Source organism: Cydia fagiglandana, chromosome 19, assembly GCF_963556715.1.
Source record: "Cydia fagiglandana chromosome 19, ilCydFagi1.1, whole genome shotgun sequence".
Taxonomy (NCBI): Eukaryota; Metazoa; Arthropoda; class Insecta; order Lepidoptera; family Tortricidae; genus Cydia; species Cydia fagiglandana.
This window is the reverse complement of record NC_085950.1, coordinates 14,686,463-14,705,026: the sequence shown is the minus strand read 5'-3', so window position 1 is coordinate 14,705,026 and position 18,564 is coordinate 14,686,463. Positions and strand designations below refer to the sequence as shown.

General features: G+C 38.1%; 3 protein-coding genes across 4 annotated transcripts in view; 1 reads left to right on the top strand and 2 right to left on the bottom strand.

The window, feature by feature from the left end:
• LOC134674069 (inactive dipeptidyl peptidase 10) overlaps positions 1–18,564 on the bottom strand; it is a 214,150-nt gene that overhangs the window by 143,033 nt on the left and 52,553 nt on the right. The window lies entirely within an intron of this gene.
• LOC134673960 (protein phosphatase 1 regulatory subunit 36-like) lies at positions 2,287–3,760 on the top strand. The gene has a single exon (XM_063532004.1). It carries the CDS (start codon positions 2,450–2,452, stop codon positions 3,758–3,760), a length of 1,311 nt encoding a protein of 436 aa, XP_063388074.1. The 5' UTR covers positions 2,287–2,449.
• Positions 12,753–16,340, bottom strand: LOC134674147 (uncharacterized). Its single transcript, XM_063532203.1, has 2 exons — positions 13,285–16,340; positions 12,753–12,782 (listed from the first exon to the last, which is right to left on the bottom strand). Exons 1-2 carry the CDS (start codon positions 16,279–16,281, stop codon positions 12,753–12,755), a joined length of 3,027 nt encoding a protein of 1,008 aa, XP_063388273.1. The 5' UTR covers positions 16,282–16,340.

Below are 18,564 nucleotides of genomic sequence, written 5' to 3'. Positions count from 1 at the left end.
ATATCACAAGCTAGCAGCAATGCCAGAAGTCAGCAGGGGGTAATATATATCATGCAACCTAGAATGAATTTGGTCTAAAGCACTTTTGAACGTTGCGAAATGCTTCGTAGTGCCGGAGGCGGATGCATGTGTCACTGTCACCGACGCGGCGTACATTTCAGTGAAGTTCTGTGTTGTGTCACAAGCTATTTGACCTTACTGTAAAATTGAGAATACCAAACTTTGTGTTTACACTCATCTAGCCATTGAGATGCTTATGTATCAAAGTAAATCTTTCTTCTTTCTTATTCTGGTTGCAATTTAAAAAGCGCTGGCCTATCTAATTAATGCTAAAAGCAGTTTTATTTTCAATTTCTATTACAAGAACTTCCAGTTGATATTTTAACCTTTATACACCGTGTTTTTATTGAATTCCGTTAACTTCGGGGTATGGTTAAGAACGTTTAAGTGAACTAATTGGCATAGTTAATTTAAAAAAAAAAAATATTTTGCTTTTTTTTAAAGAAAAAATTAAGTTTAAAAAGTAATTAAATGTAGCATATAGCGTTGTTGTAACACGGGCATTACATTTAACTCAACCAAACAATTGAAATCTGTGACATATCAATGTCATTTCGAACATCGATCGACCGAGATTGTACTTAAGTTTAGTAGCAACTGTATGAACTCATTCTTAACACTAACCAATATGTAAACCAGCCCTAAGGCAAGTGTACACGCTTGTAGAGGCCTTATAGGAAAAAAATAAATTATGGATTATCTCCGAAATGGAGTTAATTAGAACATCGGTGTCTTTGAGAAAGTTACTTAATTTAAGCTCGGGAATGCACCCTTGAAATTAACGGAAATCAAAAAAACACGGTGTATATCAAGGTTATTAATGTTTACTGATGTAAGCATTTTTCATTATAGTTGCTTTAAAACTATTTCGGAAGCATAAGTTTATAACAAGTTGTAAAATGTTCCAAACAAAACGTTAGTTTTCATCATTATTCAAAAGCTATGTCTAAAATTTTGTTGAAAGAAATATGAAAGTTAATCTGGAACCTGGAAAGCATAAAGTTTGCTAAAAGGAAAGTTTTCAAGTTTTGATAGAATTAATTAATATTCAGGCGGTACTTAAACTTCGAAACACTTACCACGAGTTGGAATATAGTTGCAAAGACAGATAACTCAAGTTTAAATATTACCGGCTGGAGACAGTTGAGACCAGAGATGTGAAAAATACTTTATAAAAAGTATTTAAATACAAAATACAAATACTTCCTTGATATACTATTTCAAATGCAAAATACAAAATAGTTTTTGAATTTGTATTTAAATACAAAATACAAAATAGGTATTTTCAAAATACTTTTTTAAAATACAAATACTTTGCGATAAAAGGTACTCTGAGTAGTGAATACCTAGTCTGAATTAAAAAGTATTACTCGTAATTTCCGAGTAGAAAAGACTCTTTATTCTTTGAAATCAATCCTCTATCTAAAGTGCAAATTTCTAGTTGTTTGCTCATATTAACCGGTAGGATGTAGGTATGGATGATGGTTTTTAACGGCCAACTTTTAAAGCATTAATTTGTAATGTTTTACAGCTATTATAATGCCTCTCTAACGAGAGGCAGTTAGTGTGATGAAAACGTCTCGTTTGCGTTTCACCAGGGCAAAAAATTTGTTCTCCTCTCGTGCCTTGAAACCCTCGCAACACTCAAGATTCCACTTTTTTAACCACTTGCTATGCTTGTGGTCATGTGCGACGTTACTAAACAGCAGATTCAACAGTTCCATGTTAAAAGAATGAGAGAGTTGCCAGGATTGAAACATCAGAAGAGATTGTAACTCCTACCTACATTACCTACCTACCTACTATAAAGTATTTTGTATTTTGAAAATAGAAAATAGGTCCCAAAAACTATTTCAAATAAAATACAAAATAGTTTTCTTCAAAAGGTATTTAAATTTTGCATTTTAAATACAAGTATTTCAAATAAGTCACATCTCTGGTTGAGACTAGTTGTTATATAACGAAAAATGTTGCAAACGAGTAGACGGGTCACTTGATGGACAGCAGACGTCAACGTCACCCGTAGACATAAGTTAGATACACCACAAGAGCCACTTTAACATCTTGATGACAGTTTATCTCGTCATGTATAAGTAAGTACCTATATTCAAATTGAAACGTATCGGAAAATATGATTGGTTATTTATATAATTTTTTTATTTTATTTTAAAATTTTGAGTTGAACAACACTATGTAACTTAGAGATCTCTGCCATCTAGATTTTTGACAAACACCCAAACAATAATGTCATATTACAATTTTATAGGTGGTTTACATATTTCATATTTAATTTACATTTTATGCACACATTATTTACATGGAGTGAGTCGATAGAATATATAAAAAATATTTGGTTAGGGAACACATTCAGTGCACATAAATAAACATTATGGAAGACGACGATATTTCGATCAGCCCATACGAAGATGGGTCTTGGGAGTGGGACGATGTCAATAACAGACTCGAGTTTAAAACCAACATTAATGAAGAGACCCAGCCTATTGCAACGGATCTTGTCCAAGCCGCCAATATAATGAAATCCTTAGAATTCGCTGACAGTCCCGACTTATATGACCTACTTAGATTTGAAAAACGTTATCAAAGGCAAATTAAAGACAAGGGCAGCGACGTAGTGACGTTACAAGACGTTAAAGACGTCGTCCTCTTCTCGGCATCTGCGCAATTCATCAGCATTCCTATAGTCAAAATACTACACTTGCCAGCTACTGAGCGTTTCCTAAGAGCACTAATATTTTACTGCCAGTACTATCTGCAAGTAGAAGAAACACTCGGCTTCCGCTCGTTAGAGAAGCGACTTCCATCTAGTAATACCATTGCATATGAAAAGGAGCTTAGCGAAGACTTACAGGACTTACGCTTTCTCGTAGCAAAAGAATACAGCACAATGATTTTAGGAACCGACCAATTTGCCAAATACCATCACATGGGTGTTAAAAAAAAAATATCCGCATCAGTAAGAGACGCAATTTTCTACGAAACTCTTGTCCGTCTGATCATACAGATCGTTTGGATAGCTCTCGGTCGGAGATCTGGAAAGGATATCGAAGTTGAGATCAGTCGACTATTTAAATCGGATAGATTTAATTTTGCAGAACACAAATATAACTTTCGAGCCGCTAAAAATGTCAACGAGCAGTTGTTAATGTCAGGCCGATGCGTGCGAAGAGATCGATTACTCAAAACGGAGTCACCTTTGATAAATGAAATTTTTTGTCAACGCCCAATCGCATACCGCATGTCAGGTTTAGGCGTCGTGAAGTATCCAAACTTGACTCCTAGGCTAAAGTATTTTAAGCGCGTCTTGATTTTACCAGAGGAAGAGTTTCATGTATTAGGAATAACCGTGGGCATCCTCGGCCTTTCCAGAAAACTTTTTGATCCCATGTTGAAGGAAACAAAACAGAAAAGACAACCCAGGATAGGATCGTTATCTAGAAAAATGTCTAGAGCTTCTATCAGTACGACATCCGTCAACCCTACAACCCTTTTCCCAGACATTTGTTTGCCTAAAAAGTCTTTTGTGCAGGATTTTGGGGACGAATTACCTGGTGAAATATATTCTCCGAAACCAATTGATACTGTACAAAAAATGAAATGGCTCGGAAGGGTACGCAGGCGTTTGCAGCGAAAACGACAATTAGAAGAAAATCTCATGAGAAAACGATCAATTTTACACTGAACTACTTATATACAGGGCGTCCCACGGCTATGCCACATGGAGGGAAAGTACCCTAAATATTGTAGATGGAACATTTTACTGAAAGAAGACATTATTTTAATTTAAAAAACAATTTAAACTGCATTCATAGATTTTTAAATAATTACATGGTTGAACCGGGAATCGAACCCGCCGCACGAGAAAAAAAATCATCCTGTAGCTTTATCATACCGATCGAAAGGCTTGATCATAAGGATTATTTTTTGCTAAATAACATAGTGTCGGAAATAAAAGGAAGCCCATGAATTTTAACATTTTTAATTCAAAATTAATCAATTTAATTTATCAAATGCTCAAAATGTAGTCTCATTCTGTTGAATACAAAGCCGCACTCTTTTGATTATTTCGCTAAATTTCACATCAAATGTTAAAATTCATGGTCTTCCTTTTGTTTCTGACACTATGGTCTTTAGCAAAAAATAATCCTTATGATCAAGCCTTTCGATCGGTATGATAAAGCTACAGGGTGATTTTTTTTCTCGTGGGGCGGGTTCGGTTCCCGGTTCAACCATGTAATTATTTAAAAATCTATGAATGCAGTTTAAATTGTTTTTTAAATTAAAATAATGTCTTCTTTCAGTAAAATGTTCCATCTACAATATTTAGGGTACTTTCCCTCCATGTGGCATAGCCGTGGGACGCCCTGTATACACTATCTTTGTTTTTTTAAATATACAGGGTGTGGCCTGTAATAAGAGCAAAAAATCAAACTGGAGATTCCTTGGAGTACCCAAAGTTACCACCAAGTGGTCCCGATGGTTCAAAATTCTTATTTTAGGAGAAATTTAAATTTAAAGTCAAGTTTAGCAAGCAATGGATTTTAACATTGCGTTACGGTCGCTTAACTGTCGTAAGATGTCATGGTACCGGGACGTCTTGGTACGCGCCTTTTAGTACAAGTTATTTTAAAAATGAATACAGAGAAAAGTAGCTCTTATTATTAGGAAGTCAGAACTCATTCAATATGCAATGACACGTTATGTTTTGTTGACAAACTCGAAATACTTTTTATTGCTATGTAATGGAAATAGTTTTTAAAATAATTTATTTTCGTAATAAAAACCTCCATAATACACTTAACTTCATTACCTACCTATTTGAAAAATGCTTTGAACTTTGTCAATATTGACAACTGTCAAGCGAATGCACAACAATTATTTATGTAATCCAATCTTGTTTATGATGGAATTACATGACTGAACGGTGGAGCCAGAAGAAGTTCAAACCAAGCTGTTGCACCGCAAACGATTTCCCGATCGGAGGCAGACTGACAGTGTCATCGTCAACGTTGAACGTAGTGCCACGTTTGCGGGACAACGAGCCTGTCCGGACGGCGGTGCAGCCTCAGCCAGCGTGCAGGCGGTGATATGCGAGTCAGCGTGGCGTTATACTAAATAATAGTCTGCAATTTCGACAACCACCAGTACCAAAAACAGAACTATGTGTATTCTATGGATCTGTCACAGAAGTCTTATTAGAGGAGAAAAAGTACCTACCTGATTCATAACAGAGTCATTTGAAAGAATAAGGATACCTACTGCTGATACATCGTATTATCGAAAAAGCAAAAAAGCAATTTATCGGCCTAGATTATGAATGGAAACTGAAAAGTGTTTGTGTTAATTTGTTAGTTGTGAAATGTAAGTACTTGTGTTATGTAGTTGTTCAAGATTAATAAACTCAGTAACTGTACCTTTTTGTTTATTATTTTTTCTATGTGATGTAATTATTTACTTGAAGCAATAGGCGTAGCTAAGGGTGGTATTCCATCTGTCCAATTTTTTGTCATTTTGTGTCACTCTGCCATTAAGCAAAATGTGAGACAAAATACACATTGGACAGGTGGCCAAAATGATCTTAGAGTCAGTCCAAGAATAGTCTGCAGCGGATTTGATACCCACGCGAGAGTCTCGGGCGAGAAGCTGTCGACGAGAGCACACCATGTACACACTCGTTGAATCATTCACACCGCGGAGGCCGCCACGATGGACATAGAAACCGTTGCCCTCTGTGCTGCTAGCTACTATAATTATTTAGGCCTATATCATAAAAAATATTTATGTTTCATATTTTTGGGGTTCCATACGACTCTATTTGGTAAAATTTTAAAAACTGCAATTCAGTCTCGTTGGGCCACATTTTAACGGCTGCACGGCTGATCACCAAAACGTCTTTACAGAAACACACCGGGTAATTATTGATAATAATATTTAACATACGTAATTTGCATTTGTGATGTCTAGCTCCAATTTGTTCGTAGGTTTTGGTCGGGTAGTTACACAAATTTCTGTTTTAACAATGAGTGTGTACATGCCCTGCCCCGCTGTCCTCGCGAGAGCAGCGAGACCCTTTGACTCGGCCGGAAAAAGCCGACCACATGACAATCGGAGAACGGCGAGACGAGACAAGGAAGACCGAGACAAGACGAGAACTGACTGTACACACTCGCTCTCGGCCTGTCTCGGGGTGTCTTGCCGAGAGTGTACAGCCGCCATAAGCGTGAGCGAGTTTACAAGAGTTATGCAAAAGAGTTTGTTTAAAGTAAAGGGCAACGAGACGGTAAAGATAGAGTCGGACCAAAAAAAGTCTGCAGCGGATATAATAGCTCATGCAGTGCAAGTGTCATTTATACGTCATAATTTCATAGAAGTTTGACGTTTTAAATGACACTTCAGTCAAATCCGCTGCAGATAATTCTTGGTCTGACTCTAGCGACAACAGGATCAGTGTGTCCCTTTCTATTATTGCCAGGTAATAAAGACGGTACCTATCTATCCAGTTTAGTTTTTAATTTCAATTTGTATTTTCTATTTTAAGGTTTTGTAGGTTGTTTTAATTTTAGGATACATTTTATTGTAACTTTGATATTAATTATGTTTTGGTTTAAATAAAAAGTATTCATAATAAAGACAGAATACGTAAAAACAGTTTGTTTAAAGTCAGACCAAGAATAGTCTGCAGCGGATTTAATAGCCCCCGCAGTGCAAGTGTTATTTTAAACGTCAAACTTCTATGAAATTATGACGTATAAATGACACTTGCACTGCGTGGGCTATCAAATCCGCTGTAGACTTTTTTTGATCCAACTCTACAACTGTTTTCTGCCGGGGTACGTCGCCTTTCAAAATATCATAAATATTGTAATAAACCTCCACAGTAACCTAAACCATGTATTAGATTGTTTAATCTATTCTCTCTTACAACATACATGACAATGTACGTCAAGTTGCTAATTTATCAAAATAAAGCAAACTTTACAAATAATAATATTAATTTAGTAAACTAATCAATTATGCACGTGAAATATGAAACATATGGTTTAACGAAACAACAGTAAATGAAAACCGAGCTTTATTGTCAAATCAGAGTTACGAATGTGGGTTGTGGTTGCACCAAATGTAATTTTGGTTGTGATCGCAGTTGTACAGCCAGATGAATTAGCAGTGAAATTCTTCGTTATTTTTGAGAAGGCCCTCCACCCAGTATTGCACATGTTGATGTCGTGTCGGAGCGAAGTCAAACGGAGAACAGTGGCCTATTTTATAAAGCTACAAGTTACAATTTACAAGCGGAAGTCTCTTTTTAACGCTATGTGTTAGAACGAGACTTCCGCTTGTAAATTGTAACTTGTAGCTTTATAAAATATGCCACAGGTTGTACCATCGTTCGTAGTCGTTGTCGTGAAAAAGAATCATCCTTACAAAATTTTAAAAGTGCAAGTTATCTCGTGAAGTGGTTATCCATTTAGATTGGCATAATTATTATCATTTATCAGTTATTTTATTGCACAATTTTTGTTGGAACTGCTTAATAAACAATTCAAGTTGCTTTATAGCGTTTTACTCATTTCATCCTTTTGTCCGTTAGGCCTATTTGATAAGAAAACTGTTAAGTAATGTTGATTTCCACATTAAGTACTGAACAGTAATTGAAAATTGCATACGTTTAAAAAGCGATATTATTACATTTAATAGGATTTTCAATATTATTGAAAACGATCGTAAATGTCAATGTCAAGTATTCCGACTGGACACATAACGTCTGCAGTACATTGCGGGCTCGATTAATTTTGTTAGAAAATAACAGAAAATTATTTTTTCATTTTAATTAATTGAAACTATTTGGACTTAATTCCTCATTACTTAAAGGGCGTATATTTTAATTTTTTGCTCTTATTACAAGCCACACCCTGTATACAAACTCGTACATGTCCTAACCAGATCATGACGTTTTTACTCATTTGGTATTCTTGAATAAACGGTGCCTATTTTTAACCGACTTCCAAATCCCAAAGGAGGAGGTTATCAATTCGGTTGTATGTTTTTTTTTATTTTTATTTTTTTTATTTTTTTTATTTTTTATGTTTGTTACTCCATATCTCCGTCATTACTGGACCGATTTTGAAAATTATTTTTTTGTTTGTATGTATATGCATACAGATTGGTCCCGTTTTTGTCAAAATCCAGTTCTGATGATGGGATCCATGAGGAATCGACGGAACTCCTCAAATCTTAAAGGCATACATATGGTGATTTTTGTGTTTCTATCAACAAATCAAGCATGTACATTCAAAAACGTGACATTTGATGAAGTGGAACTGCTGATGATGATCAGAACGGAACTCTTCAACGACGCATAGTTCACCTTTGGCGATTTGTCCTCTTCGTTATGTTTGTTAAGCAAGTTAAGTTTTTAAGCCACAATTTTGTCAAGCTTGAGTTCTGATGATGGGATCCATGAGAAATCGAGGGAACTCCTCAAATTTTAAAGGCATGCGTATAGAGATTTTTGTATTTTCATCAGAAAATCAAGCATTTTCATTAAAAACTGTCGCATTTGATGCAGTGGAACTGCTGATGATGATCAGAACGGAACTCTTCAACGACGCATAGTTCACGTTTGGCGATTTGTCCTCTTCGTTATGTTTGTTAAGCAAGTTTAGTTTTTAAGCCACATTTCTGTCAAAATCGAGTTCTGATGATGGGATCCATAAGGAATCGAGGGAACTCCTCAAATCTTAAAGGCATACGTATAGAATTTTTTGTATGTTCATCATAAAATCAAGCATTTACATTAAAAACTGTCGCATTTGATGAAGTGGAACTGCTGATGATGATCAGAACAGAACTCTTCAACGACGCATAGTACATGTTTGGTGATTTCGAATTTCGATTTTGACTTGGACTGGGACCCGGACTCATACCCGGATCCGGTTCGGACCCGGACTCGAACTCGGACTCGGACCCGGACTCGGACCTGGACTCGGACCCGGACTCGGACCCGGACCCGGACCCGGACCCGGACTTGGACCGGGACTCGGACCCGGACTCTGACTCAGAGACCCGGACCTTGACCCGGAAAACCACTATGATACCTAAACTAAATAAACCACTATGATTACCTACCATAAAATGTGGGTATTATGATGCCAAACCCCTCCCGCTCAAACTCCCGTACACCGCACCGCATGCGCCGTTAAGTGGGTTAGGTTAGGTTTGAACTGCGATCCTCACAGAACCGAACAAAAGTGGGTTAGGTTTGGTTAGAACTGCGAGTCTTACAGAAACGAAATGCTACTAGAAAAGTGGGTTTGATTAGGTTCGAACTGCGATCCTCACAGAACCGAACTGCTATCAGAGAAGTGGGTTAGGTTAGGCTAGATAACTACGACCCTTACGGAAACGAAATGCTACTAGAAAGTAGGTACTGGTTTTACCTCCTTTTCTACATAGTGCACCATCTACCATAATCTTTCACCGGGCCCCATAGAAGTCGGTTTTTTTTCTTAAAAATTATCTCAGCAAAGTCGTGCCTACGCTAAATGTGTCACTTGATCACAAATGTGCCTGAACGAATGGATTGAAAAATATATTATATCTTAGCGAGAACATGGTTTATAATGGTTAACTAGCTAATGAGTTTTCTGTACAAAAGTACTACAAAGTACTACAGATGTAGTGCATAATTGTTTTCCATCGTATTTTTTCGGTAACGTTCGTATTTGTCTTGCTACTTCATTCAACCTCAGCACTTTTTGTACCGAGACTGACTGAATTAGGCCCACTTGCACCATTCCACTGATCCGGGGTTAACCGGTTAAACCTGGAATTACCATGGCTACCAGTACAATTTGACATTAGATTATCAGTATAACCACTTAACCCCGGGTTAGTAGTTCGTACGTTTCCGTCAAAATACGATGGAAAATAACTATGCACTAAATCTGTACCTATTACTCTGTCTTGATACATTGCCTAACTCACACTCACCGGGTTTTTTAACGGAACAAACATAACAACGGTAACAAATCACCTATTCCCATTACCAGGGCAGCAGCGCACCAAAGAGGTTCATTATTCAACGTCCGGACTAAAACAGGCTGAACTTAACGATTATTTATATACTAATGGCCGTTATTTCACTTCAATCAACCTTCAAAATATCAATTACTTTGTGAAAGGGCTCACGCTAAGGTTGAGGACCCCGGACGCATTTAGATTTTAAAAATATTACATCAATTTGATACAAAATCTTATCATGTCACTTTCGTACCAATACGTGAACGAAGTGAGACTAGTATCAAATCAATATCATATCTTAAAGATCCCAATGCGGCTTTAGTGTCAAAGCATAAAACTTCAGTAGCTGAAAGAAACTGCTGTAGCCTTAGTAGCCGAGGGCTTTGTGCACGTCAATCGGTTTGCGCTTCAAGGGTTTTCACTGAATTAATCTTTTGATATTTCTTCGACAGCGTCATAAATAAGCTTGGATGTTGACAACTTAAGCCAGACAGTTGTTTGATCGGCAAATGTACGAACTCGCCTCGAGGTGAAAGTTAACCACACATATCCTTATTCCACATTTACCCGTATTGCCCTTATTGAATTTTCAAACCTGTCCGACTGAGACTACGCTAAAAGATGCCCTATCTGAAACAAGCAAGGGTTCAATAGAGCATATCTGTGCTCGGGGCACGAATACTAATTGATGTTTATTATGATAAGTTTATTGATGTATTTATGCATTTGTTTATTAGAAATCCTGTATTACTGTTAACAGGTTCAATATCATGTCTAATATCGAGCCTCTTAAAGTCAAAAACTTTAATACTACATCACTTTAGTGTGATCATGAGAAACAAAATGCTGCAGAGGACCTACCATTCTTTATAATTACGGGTCTCGGACGTAATGAACGAACTTAAAGCCGACGGTAATAGAATTCCTCAATACATCGAAACTACCGCAATATCGGCAGAGATATGCTAATGTCCGGGGAACCCTGATTTACATACCGAGTAATTCGAGATTGCACAAGATGGGTTCCGTGGCGACCTCAGTCAGGAGGGAGAACTTAATGGTAGCCACTGAAGTGAAGACCCATCATCTCAATACAGTACTAAGTTACTTTATCATTTTGATGATGAAGAATTTGAGTTTACAATGAATATATTTTTTACTGAGCGAAGCGAATTGCTAATCACCAATACTGCAATTGAATTCGTCGGTGTTTGGAAGAAATTAAGGCATATATCAACATATTATGATATATATTATATACGGTAAGGCACGTGGCACGTGCCAACATACATATACATTATATACGATATTTAAAGCAGTTCAATCTTACAATTAGTTTAACCCTTAAAATAAAATTGAGCTAAAGTACTCGTATGTACTCGTTTATTAAAACAGAGAGAGATAGATCAGCGTCCCTTTCAGCCGCTTTCCACATATAATTAAATTTATTTGAGTCTGCCGTTAAATACGACATACATCTTAAAGTGAATATTATCCAAATGGCGTGAGGGACTCAGTAATATTCCTATCGCCTACATAACAAGGGCGAATTGAGAGCACAAACGAACCAGTTTAAGTGCGCTCTTCGAATTACACGTAGTTGTTACTGATCTAAAGATCAGGATACACTAGTTTGGTTAAGAACTAGGGCTCGCCTACGCTTTCGTAGCAATAACGATGCATTGCCAAGGCTGTCTCACTAAGCAACATCGTTATGCCATTAACATGTTTCCGAGACTAAACATTAGCTCGTGCCACCATGCTTTGGGAACTTCCAGGAACTGATACATTCTAAAACTTCAGAATGGCATCAGTGTCTATGCATTAGGGTAAGGTAAACTTTCAAAAATGTATGGATCATAAACGCATTGCACGATAGGTTTGTTTATTCATTTATTAGATGCTGAAAACGCAGTGTGAAAAAAAATCAAGGAGTTTTTTCTACAGTTAAGAAAACGACAAACGTTAGATAAATTGCGAGATCTGACTTAAATTTTGTCACCAACCACCTTGTTTGAAATAAGTTTTTGGCAAAAATTTCATTTTTGGTACAAGCTTTTATCGCTGACTGTACTTTTCTTACGACAGACAACTAATACTTATCGAGACAATTCTAAAACTCCCTAACACAATTAGGTTACGTTGTTTCATCACAGAGTTCCTATGGCCACCTCCTGTCATCTCCTGTGGATCATCAGATCAGCTCGATGGTACCATAATATTGCATTGTCACCCGATTTATACATGCATGCAAAATTTCAGCTCAATCGGTGTTCGCACCTGGCTGTTGTAAATCCGCACTTATACACTGCACTTTCAAGTTCACTTTCCTATCACTAAACACTGTTACTTTTACTACTACTACTTCACTGTATCACTGTCACTTTATTTTTGGTTACTAGCTTGACCATGGAAACTGTTTGACTCCATTGTTTTTGGAAAACATACCGTTAGCTAGTTTGCATTTTAAAAAGAGACATCTAGCGATCAATTCAGTAATTAATTTATAGTATGTACATTTATGCGGCAATTTTAAATCTCAACATCCTCCGTCGCCAAGGAAGTATTCCTTGATCACTAGTTAGGAAGTCGACACAGCTTGGTAATCGGCCGTTGTGTGATCCCGAAAGCTGTGCGAATGTCATACATACGAGTCAATCCATCAGTGCCAGGGTATTATCAAACTGCACAACGGGACTTAATCGCGTATTTAAGTTTTAAGATTTACCTCCGACGTTTCGAGGACGGAGGTAAATCTTAAAACTTAAATACGCGATTAAGTCCCGTTGTGCAGTTTGATAATGTTTAATAATCGTGAAAGTTTAAATCAGTGCCAGGGTACTTCTTAAGTACTCTACCTACTCTCCAGTTTGCTGGTGGAAATCTTCCATCTTTGATCAATACCAGTTCTCCAACTTCTAAATCCTTCTTAGGTGTATTCCATTTTGGACGCAATTGCAAACGAGAAAGGTATTCGCTTTGCCATTTAATCCAAAAATCTCGTAGCATGCGTTGGGTCAACTGCCATCTCGATAAGCTGGATATGTTACTCTGCTCATTACTGCGATCTGGTAAGCAAATCAAGGGTTCGCCGACCAAAAAATGTCCTGGTGTCAAATAATCTAGATCATCGCCTAATGGAGCCAATGGACGTGAGTTAAGGCACGCTTCAACTTGCGAAAGTACCGTATAAAATTCTTCGAACGTCAGGGTTGCGTCTTGCATTATTCTTTTCAGATGATACTTCGTTGATTTTACACCTGCCTCCCATAGTCCTCCAAAGTTTGGTGCTCCAGGGGGAATATATCTCCAGCGAGTTCCTTTGTCGTCTAAACTTTTGAGCAAGTCTTCTGGGATTTCGTTGCGACCTTGTTGCCACATCTTCAATAATTCTTTTTCAGCTGCAACGAATGTTGTACCATGATCACTCCAGAGTTCCTTGCAATGACCACGTCTAGACACAAATCTTTTGAAGGCAGCGATAAACGCTTCTGTGGTCATATCGCTGACTAGTTCCAAATGTATGGCTTTGGTAGACATACACACGAATAAAGCAATATATGCCTTGTATGTCTTAGCTCCTCGACCTTTACTCATTCTGCATGTGATGGGACCGGCAAAGTCAACACCGCTGATAAGGAAAGGGCCTGAAGGTTTTACTCGAACTTCCGGTAAGTTGCCCATCAACTGAGTATTCGTCTTCGCATTGTATCTTGCACACGTTATACACTTCTTGTAAAACTGCCTTATTGAAGAACCTCCTTTAATTATCCAGTGTTTGCTTCTCAAATATGGTGTCATGAGATGCGGCCCTCCATGAAGAGTGTTTTTGTGAGCATCATCCAACAAAACAGGTAACAATACGTTGTTTTTAGTTATTATAACAGGATGCTTCTGATCCATACTCAACTCTGCGTGCTTCAGTCTTCCTCCTAATCTGATAATACCTTTATCATCCAGATAAGGTGTGAATTGCAGTAGACGACTGCTTTTCTTAATAGCTTTTCTACTTTTCAGGTGATCAATCTCTTCAGGAAATTCTATCTCTTGGGACATCTTTAAACACAAGGTAAGTGCTTCATCTCTTTCTTCACAGGTTATATGTTTACTAACATTCTTTTCTTTTTTCAGGATCTTCAGCCATCTTCTACAATATGAAATAACGTCCAGAAGTTTTTGCAGTGACGAGTATTTCTTCAGTAAGGTAAGCTTTTCAGAGTCTGTTTCTATGGTTGTTGTCTTACATTTCAATAACAAGCGTTTCTCTAACTCTGTTTCAGGTATGGAGTCGACGGGTATGGTGAAATCAGGTTCTCGTAAGAATTCCGGACCATTGAACCATAACTGATTTTGTTTCAGCTTGCTGGGTGACAGACCTCTGGAAGCTGGATCTGCTGGGTTATCCTTGGTATTGACATATAACCAGTGTGTGTCTAAATTGCTCCTTATGTCAATCACTCGATTTTTGACATAGGGTGTCCATCTGTTTGGATCTCCTTTTATCCAGGCTAAAACCACTTTGGAGTCTACCCACGCGTAGGTTTGTTGCAACTCGATATTTAGAACTCTCATCACGTGTTTCATGAGTTTGCTAAGTAGAGAAGCTCCACATAGCTCAAGGCGTGGCAAAGACAATGGTTTAACAACTGGTGCAACTTTTGTTTTTGCTGTAATTAGAGCCACTTGACATGGTGATCCATCTTTGGGTATAACTCGGAGGTACACGACTGCTGCATATCCTGTCTGGCATGCGTCAGAAAATCCATGTAACTCGATCGCTGAATTTTTACTAGAACCAGTCCAACGATTAATCTGTATCGCTGATAACGCAGGTAAGTCTTCTTGGTACTGGATCCATTCTTCTTTTAGATCTGTGGGTAGTTCCTCATCCCAATCTAGCTTTTCCAGCCATAGCTTCTGCATGAACATCTTTGCCTTCATGATTGCTGGTGCTAACCAACCCAACGGATCGAAAAGTGAAGCGATCTGTCCGAGTACATTTCTCTTTGTGACAGGTTTCTCAGTATTGATTTCTTTTTGTGTAACTTTGAGTTTGTCTTCATCAATATTCCAAATTATTCCGAGTGTCTTTATTTGGCTCTTTCTATTCATGTCTACTGTATTTGAACTCTCTCTCTTTTCAGGTTGTATGGCCGACATAAATTCTCTGCTGTTAGAAGCCCACTTTTGTAACTCAAATCCACTTTTGCTCATTACTTTGTTCAGCTCTTCGTGTGCTTCTAATGCTGACTTCACATCATCGAATCCTGTAAGTACATCGTCCATGTAAAAGTCTCTGTCTATAATTTCAGATGCTATAGGGAATGCGTCTTTCTCTTCTTTGGCCAGCTGTTTTAGTGTTCTTATTGCCAAATATGGTGCTGATGCTGTGCCAAATGTTACTGTAAGCATTCTGAAATCTTGAATCTCTTCTTTTGGATCGAATCTGTACAGAATTCTCTGGTAGTCAGTGTCTGTTTCTCGAACCTTGATCTGTCGATACATCTTTACAATGTCTGCCACAAAACATATCTTGTTTTGTCTCCATCTCATGATAACGTCTCTTAGCTCTTCTAGCAGAGTCGGTCCAACCAGTAGTTCGTCATTGAGAGATACTCCATTAGATCCTTTACAGGATGCGTCAAAAACTACTCTAACTTTCGTGGTCTCCCGATCCTCGCGAACCACAGCATGATGTGGAAGGTAGACTGTTTTCTCATCTTTTTCAGGCTTGCCTACCGGTTCCATGTGTTTTAACGTAAGGTACTCTTTAATCACGTTATCGTACTCAGTTTTCAATTTGCTGTTGTGTGCTAACTTCCTCTCTAGACATTCAAGTCTTTTGACAGCAATTGAACGGGAATTTTCGGGAACAATCGGTGTATCTCGTACGAATGGTAGTCCAACAATGAATCTTCCATCCTCATCTCTCGCTAGTGTTTTCTCATAAATCTCTTCAGCTCTCTTCTCTTGAGGCGTCAGAGTGTCTTTGCTCTCATTATCTAGCGTCTCCGATTCCCAAAATCTTTGCAGCATGTTGTCTAGACTCACACTCAAATGCATGCTAACAATTCTTCCATTCTTCCCGTGCTCTTCGGCGGGTGCTCCGCCCGAAATTATCCATCCGAATAACGTCTGTTGCGCTATCGGTGATCCTGGTTTGCCCTTGATGACTCCACTCATTAAAATGTCTGTATAGACATGCACACCAAGTAACAAATCTATCTCTCCAGGATTGTAGTATGTGGGATCAGCTAACTTCAAGCCATGTAGTTGAGACCATTGTTCTTTATCGATCTTCGTAACAGTCATTATGTCAGTAACTTCCTTCGTCACGTAAGCGGTGCAGTTCAGCTTGTAGCTCTCATTAATTCTCGACACAATTTGTATCTCCGCCGCATGCTTGATTGGAGTCGACATCTTCGCAACACCTGTCACTTGACCCTCCACCCTTGTTCGTTTGAGTTGTAGTTTGTTGACTGTCTCCTCTGATATAAATGACTCTTCCGAACAAGGATCTATGAGTGCTCGAACTACTTGTGCTCCTCTGTTTGTCATAATATTCACTAGTGCTGTAGCTAAAAGAGTAACCCGTCTCTGAGAGGCACAGTGAGATACTATGTTGATTGTTGGTGTAGCTTGCTCTTTGTTTTCTTTCTCTGGTTTTTCTTCGAGTGATACAGTGTTAGGTTTAGTAACGTGTAATAGTGTGTGATGCTTCCTCTTACAACGCAGGCATGACGTATTACGCTTGCAAAATCTCACGCTATGTCCAGGCCGTAGACAGTTGAAGCAAAGACTCCTAGTTTGAACCTCCTTGGATCGTTCCTCGGGATCCAATTTAGCAAACTCCTTGCAGTTGTAGATGAAATGATCTTCGTTACAGAAACCGCATTGTTGGTTGGAGTCTGTGTTACTGCTAGGCGTAGCAGTTGCATGAAACGTCTTGGCTCTAACTTGAGGCTTCTCTTTTGGGTGCGCAGTTTGAACCATTTCCAAAACTCTAAATCTTCCCTCCAAAAATTTGCTGAATTGTTCCAATGTCGGCAAGTCTTCCACAGATAATGTCTTCAGATCCTCTTCCCAGTGCTTGTGTGACTCCGTATCTAACTTGTGTACCAATAGATGTATTATGATTGGATCCCAGTTATCGATACTAATGTCATTGTTCTTCAAGCTGTTCAGACATTCTGTAGAAATATCCAGCAATTCTTTGACACCTTTGGCAGATTCAACGCTCAGTTTCTTTTGACCCAAAAATCTATTCAAGATTGAGTTAACCATAATCCTCTTGTTATTGTATCTGTTGTGTAAGGTATTCCATGCTACTTCATAATTTTTCTCGGTAATTTGAATGTGCTTTAGCAGTTGTTCAGCTTCGCCACTAAGACTACTCTTCAAATAGTGCAATTTCTGCACTGGGCTCAATGAACTCTGATTATGAATGAGAGATGTGTAGAGATCCTTGAAAGTCCCCCAATCATTGTAAACCGGGAAGTGGATCAAATTTAACTTGCAAGATTTGATCACACACAGACAGACAGACAGACAACGGTCAGGTGAAACTACATAAAAGCTTGGAAAATCGTTGAAAATGTCCTACTTATATTTATTGCCACCCTAGCAAGACAGAACAAAACAGTAAGCACATACCAGCTTTATAATGTCGGAGACACTCTCAACAACGTTACTAAAATAAACCAGCGTAAGTATGACCTGCGAATACTTAACTCTTTAACGCTTGTAGGGATACACTTAAACTGGTTTCGGATACCAAATGAGTAATAGGAATTAGAGCCCAGAAGATGTCGACTAGGGATAACAGCGTCATGGCTAATTGCGTTCACGTTTAACCTAAGTAACACAAACCTGGGTTTTGCGCTCTCAAACAGAGTATAGAGATAATTCAACCCTAAAACATCCAAATATCGTAGAACTATAGTAAATACATAGTGTAGTATTTGACTAATAAAATAAAAAATGAATAAAATAAAAATAAATATAAGCGATTAGACACTACTCTAACGAAAATGGTGACATGATAGTATTGTCAAGAGAGAGCCGTCGAGAAAAAGCCACCCTGGCCGTATAAAATGGCGTGAACGCAAGTCATGCTAACCTCTGCCTCCATTTTCCAGCACTAGCAGTGCAGTGGGTGCTCTTATTCTCTTAACAATAATGTCGAGTCAAGATCATTTTTAACACCTTGCCCGCTTAGCAACTTCTGCTGCTGACTGTACATCGGTGGACCTTATGCCTTTTGTAATAAGGTCCAGCGTTGCTGTTTGTAACTACGCGGCACGCAACTATAGTGACTTAAATACGTGAATTAAACCATATATTACAAGCTTTTATTTACTTTCACCTGACCGTTGTCTGAATCTTGCAAGTTAATTTTGATCCACTTCCCGGTTTCCGATTGAGCTGAAATTTTGCATGCATGTATAAATCGGATGACAATGCAAT

Bases quoted from the DNA above. Each gene is read 5' to 3' on its own strand.
- LOC134673960 (XM_063532004.1), top strand. From the start codon at position 2,450: ATGGAAGACGACGATATTTCGATCAGCCCATACGAAGATGGGTCTTGG.
- LOC134674147 (XM_063532203.1), bottom strand. From the start codon at position 16,281: ATGAGTGGAGTCATCAAGGGCAAACCAGGATCACCGATAGCGCAACAG. The intron at 12,783-13,284 runs GTACTTTCGCAA...CCCGTTGTGCAG, and splicing joins CGTTCGAAGAATTTTATACG to TTTGATAATACCCTGGCACT.